Genomic DNA, 5,432 nt, shown 5'->3' on the forward strand with positions numbered 1-5,432 from the left:
AAAAATGGTCGGGCAAAGCTGGAAAAAGAAAAAAGAAAAATAAAAATTACAGCCTAGAACCTTTTTCTTTATTGTCATAATGGGTGGTTACCTTTGTTAGTCAAGCAAGCAAAGTAGTAGATACCAGTAACTTTCTTTAAATTGTGAGCAGTCTATGGAACAAAGCAGGATTGCACACATTGTCTGATGGAGAGAAAAATGGAGAGAGACATAGACATGGAGAGGGAGAGAGAGATGGATAATTTGGAAATATTGATGGAACCTTATGGATTATTCATGAAAAAAAATTGGGAAGCAGTGAAGAAATACTACACGGAGAGAGATAGCGCATACCTGGATTCTTCTCTAACAGTCACCAAGGACACTGCACTTCATATTGCTGTTTTCAGCAAAAACAAGGAATTGTTGGAGTTTTTAATAAAGCATGGGAGATGGAGAGGAGAGGAGAGGGAAGGTGGCTGGAATATATGGGGAGACACACCACTTCATGGAGCGGCAGCAGTTGGAGATATCAAAATGGCACGAATCTTATTGGAATTTGACAAAAGCCAACTTGGCCATAAAAACAATATTGGTGAAACTCCTTTGTTTATAGCCGCTGCATTTGGCAGGACAGAAATGGTTAAGTTTTTGGTTAGGAATGTTATTGAAGAGATTAACAGGGAAACCTGGGAAAGCAGCATAATGGAAAAGCACCGCAGGAGAAAAGATTCCACATCCATTCTTCATATGGCTATCCTTGGCATCCACTTTGGTAAGACTTAATTTCTCTCTTTCATTTCATGTTAAATAATACTCTCTTTATTTATTTATTTTTAAATTTTTATTTAATTTATTTATTTTTTAAAAAAGACCTCAAAGTTCTCTTTCTGATCTCTCTCTCAATTATTTACAGATACAGCTTTGGAGTTATTAAAATGGGATTTTTCACTTCGAGACTTGAGGGATGAACATGGCACGACATGTTTTCAACTGCTAGCTAACATGCCGTCTGCTTTCAAGAGTGGACACCCCATGAGCGTATTGAAGGGGCTACTCTATCTTTGTATGCCTCACAAAATATGTTACCAGCTTAAAAAATTTATTACATTTCTCACTCTGTAAATAATAGCTAACTAAACCTGCTTCTACAATACAGGCCTTCCAGATGATGATGGCCTTCACGATGACAAAGATAATGAAACTTTGATTACTTCAAGAGGAAGAGCAGATCTTGAGCTTGGCAGTGGCTGGAGTACTCGTCCCCGCCAATTTTGCTACTTAAGTGATTGTATAGGTAATATATATAGGAACTGACCTGGGTCTAGTGCATTGGAGCATTGGATTTGTTGAGATGTTGACACATGTCAAATGTTTGCCATTTGTCAGCATCCTAATAGGTCCAATGTTCCTTTGCACTGGTCCCAATCCTTATAATGTATATGCTGGAGAAACTTTGCTCTTAAGGTGCTTTTCATTCCTTTGAAAAAAAAATTTCTTTATTTGAATAAATTCATTTCATGTTTTAGATTAGATTTTAAAAAGAGTTGGGTTAATAGGTGCCCTTTAGACATTTATTAATGAATCATTTTAGAAAAGTTTTTATATCACACTTATAGGAAATATAAAATATTGTCAAAAAAATCAGGGTTTTTTTTTTCTTTTTTTTTCCTCCAAAAAAAAGTTTCTATAAGTATTTCCTAAATGAATGTCCTTATGGCATCTTTTAACAAAATACTTTTAGAAACTAAAATATATATATTTTTGGATGAATTAAAATTCAATGTCACTTACTTAAAAATCTTATCCAAGGACTCTGGGCAAATGATAGTTTGATGAGAGTATGTGTGTGAGCGTGTCTCTCTAATATTTAGATTGTGTGTAAACCGACCTTTAAATACAGAAATAGCACACTTATATAGTATTCAGACCCAAGACCCTAATGCCATAGAACTGCCCAAATGGCAAGAGCAAGTCTCAAAATGAGCAGAAATGAACGCACCTACAATTGAGTCTGACCAAGCTGAGATTTTGGAAGTCATCAAAATCTTGCAAAAAGAGTATGATAACAAGTTCGGAAATTGGGCATTTGTTTTTCAAAATACAAGGTAATTTTTCTTCGATGAAACACAAACCACTGGTCTGATGCCATACTGTTCTACATTTCTATTTATTTTAATTAAGCATTTATAAATTTCTGCTCCTCTTTTTAATTTTTAATCCAATATATAAATATTTCTTTGATGACCTGAGTCACACTAATTTGCAGCCATGTCAAGGATATACTATACTGTTTGGTGTTGCATAGCTCAAGGTACAACCCATTTTATTTATTTATTTATAAAGACATATATTCATTACACTGTTGTATACTGTACTATTGCCACTCTCGGTGCAAATCAAAATTTCGATACCAGTTTAAATGTATAAATTACTAATCACTAGTGTCAATCAACATGTAAAAATTGGTGGCATTGTAATCGTAAGTCAATATTAAATCTATTATATTTGCTTCTGTCAAAATGGTATATTAGAATTGATGTTTAATGGTTTTTGTGGAAAGCTATTCTCATCTGCTCTCTCATGTGATGTTAATAGGATTTTCAACAGTTAGAAGACTTTGGGACATAAAAATACAGCAAAAGAGAGTGCTGAGGCTTGCTACAATTCTAGCTCAAACAGACAAGTCATGGTTGGGTACAATCGAGGACAAAGAGGAAGCAAAAGAAGATGGGCTGCATTCCCGTCCTACTTTATCTTCTGAGACTCCACTAATTTCAGCAGCAAGAAATGGGATCACAGAGATTGTAGAGGTTATTCTCAAACGGTTTCCTCAGGCAATTGAGCATAGAAATGACCGACTTGAGAACATACTTCACATTGCAGCAAGATATCGAAGGAAAGAAATCTTGGATCTTCTACAATATTTGCATGTTCCAACGCTGAGGCTTAAGAGGTTGATCAATGTCGATCTTGAAACCATTTTGCATCAAGCTGCATACTTGGGTGAGCATCGGTTGAGGGATAGGCCTGGGGAAGCCCTCCGCATGCAGTCAGAGATTCAATGGTTCAAGGTGCTATTCTTGCCTGCATTTCCCTAGCTCATTCCTTCCAAACTGAATATCTTTATTGTATCGTGTCTATAAATTATACATAAGAGGAAAAAGTACCGTATGTATCCAGCGTGTTTAACCACCATCTCACATTGGGGTGGATCCATCGGCATGGAACGCATTCATATATGAGAGTGTGGTTTACATATGAATGATACGAATAGGAGACATTTATATAAGCATACATTTCCTCAAAAAGAAAAGAAAAGAAGATATAAGCATACATAACAGGTCTAATAGTACATAAGTACATCACATGTAACACAACATTATAAATGTAGTAAACATTGTGCTACTTTACTGAACCTAGATAGGAATAGGATATGATCTAGACCTTGGGCCCTTGGGTCCTGGAGCTTATATTCTAATAATCTTTACAATTTTGATTTACTTCCCTTCACTAATTATCTAATTTTGGGTTTTCTTTAGTGTCTGCTTAAATATGTATTTCTCTAGTAGGGGAATTTACAATTTTACAAGTAGATGCATTACAGCTTGACTTTAAAACTTGATTTGATAGAAAGCGATGTGAAATATGTTCATTTATTGGATTATATTCTAAATGGGCAAAACTTATGTATAGTGTTTCTGATTATATTCAACTATGTGATTACACTGACTAATGCAATTGAAATAATGTTATCTTTTCTAAAGATTATTAAATTCAACCATATAATTTATTGGCCAATGCAATCACATGTTTGAATTAAATTAGGCAACCTAAGGTAAAATATCTATAAAACTAATCTATGTTTTACCCATTTTAAATAATCGCATGTTTTTTTGGGAGCAAGAAGCATAACTTGTTTAGGGAGATTGAGATGTAGGATGAACTTATTGTCACCCAAATTGCATAAAAATAATAGTTTTCAATCAATACAGCGAGTGCAGAAACTTGTACCTCCACATTTCATCAAAAACCGAAATGTTAAAGGTCAGACTGCTGAAGAATTGTTCACCATCCAACATAAGAAACTGGTGGAAGATGGCCAAGAATGGCTAATGCGAACAGCAAAGGCATGCACTATAGTTGCTGTCCTAATAGCCACCGTTGCTTTTACCTGTGCCTACACCATCCCTGGCGGTTCCAACTCAAGAACAGGACATCCGTTGCTCCAAAAAGAAACTCCATTTCGCATTTTCACAATCTCAGTCACAGTATCACTCTGTTTTTCACTGACTTCTGTGGTCGTGTTCCTCTCCATTATGACATCGAGAATGCATGAAAGGGATTTCAGGAGGCCTCTTCCATTGAAGCTAGGCTTGGGACTGACTACATTGTTCTTTGCCGTGGCAGCCATGATGGTTGCTTTTGCTGCTACATTAGTGCTTATGATGCGACAGAGGCTACATTGGGCTGCAATTCCAATTTACACTGTCACTTGTTGCCCAGTCACTGTTTTTATTGCGCTTCAGTTCCCTCTCTATCTCAACATTGCGTGGTTTACTTTTAGTGATGTTCTACAGAGTCTCAGTGACTCTCTTCCTCTTGGGAAATGTAAGATTTTGAGGTCTGTGGAGTAGCACTTGGGATGATTATATAGCTATCTAGGCTATGCCTAAAATGTCTTGTTTTTGAATAAGTTGACCAACACAACTTTTTTCACAACTTACTTGAGTGACAAAAGATGGTGAATAATAAAAGTCATGTCAATGATATTGACAACCTTTTTGAAAATGTTTGGATTTGTAGTTGATGACTAATTTCATGACAAATTTCAATATAATTTTTGATCTTAAACTCTCTTTGTATTCTTATATTTATGTGGGTCTACATTTGTATTGGATTGGTGAAGTTAAGTATTGGAAGTGCTGAAATTTGAAGTTGGAAGGTGCAGAAGTTCTGTCATATGAAATTGAAAAAGAGAGGCAAAATAATAGTTTGTTTGGATTGAGGGGGAGTGAGGGAGAGTGGAGTAGAGTAGAATTGTCCCAAAATTAGCATATTTTCAGCCAACTTTACTCTACTCTCCTTCTCTCCCCCTCAATCCAAATAGTCCTTAAGAAGCAAAATTAGGATATGAAAATATTTTAGAACAAAAACCTCACCCGTCTCTTGTACACACAAAATTATGAGAACTAGAGAAAAATCAGTTACAAAACTTCTTTGTTGTTCCTTCCTTTTCCCTCACTATATAAAATCCCATTTCCCATGATTCTTAGACACCCAATATCCGTATGAAGAGCTAGAGAGAATCCATAAACTCTAGAGCTTAAACCCTCATCAATCTCTCTACCTTCTCCCTCTCTAATTGCCATACCTGTTAGAGGGGACTAAAACCTTCACACTATTACTACCTTTAGAGTTTTGGTGTTAATTGGAGCATGAGAACCATTGGA

At 35.7% G+C, this 5,432-nt stretch overlaps 1 protein-coding gene across 1 annotated transcript; it reads left to right on the top strand.

Annotated features, from left to right (window-relative positions):
• The first annotated feature begins 216 nt into the window (after positions 1-216).
• LOC115991037 lies at positions 217-4,616 on the top strand. The gene is made up of 6 exons (XM_031114791.1): positions 217-754; positions 896-1,045; positions 1,139-1,276; positions 2,249-2,293; positions 2,578-3,053; positions 3,975-4,616. Exons 1-6 carry the CDS (start codon positions 217-219, stop codon positions 4,614-4,616), a joined length of 1,989 nt encoding a protein of 662 aa, XP_030970651.1.
• Positions 4,617-5,432: the final 816 nt, after the last annotated feature.

Source organism: Quercus lobata, chromosome 5 (genome assembly GCF_001633185.2).
Source record: "Quercus lobata isolate SW786 chromosome 5, ValleyOak3.0 Primary Assembly, whole genome shotgun sequence".
Lineage (NCBI taxonomy): Eukaryota > Viridiplantae > Streptophyta > Magnoliopsida > Fagales > Fagaceae > Quercus > Quercus lobata.

Coding starts and splice junctions, on each gene's coding strand:
- LOC115991037 (XM_031114791.1), top strand. CDS start 217: ATGGAGAGGGAGAGAGAGATGGATAATTTGGAAATATTGATGGAACCT. Junction 1,046..1,138: donor GAAGGGGCTACTCTATCTTT/GTATGCCTCACA, acceptor TCTACAATACAG/GCCTTCCAGATGATGATGGC. Junction 3,054..3,974: donor CAGAGATTCAATGGTTCAAG/GTGCTATTCTTG, acceptor CAATCAATACAG/CGAGTGCAGAAACTTGTACC.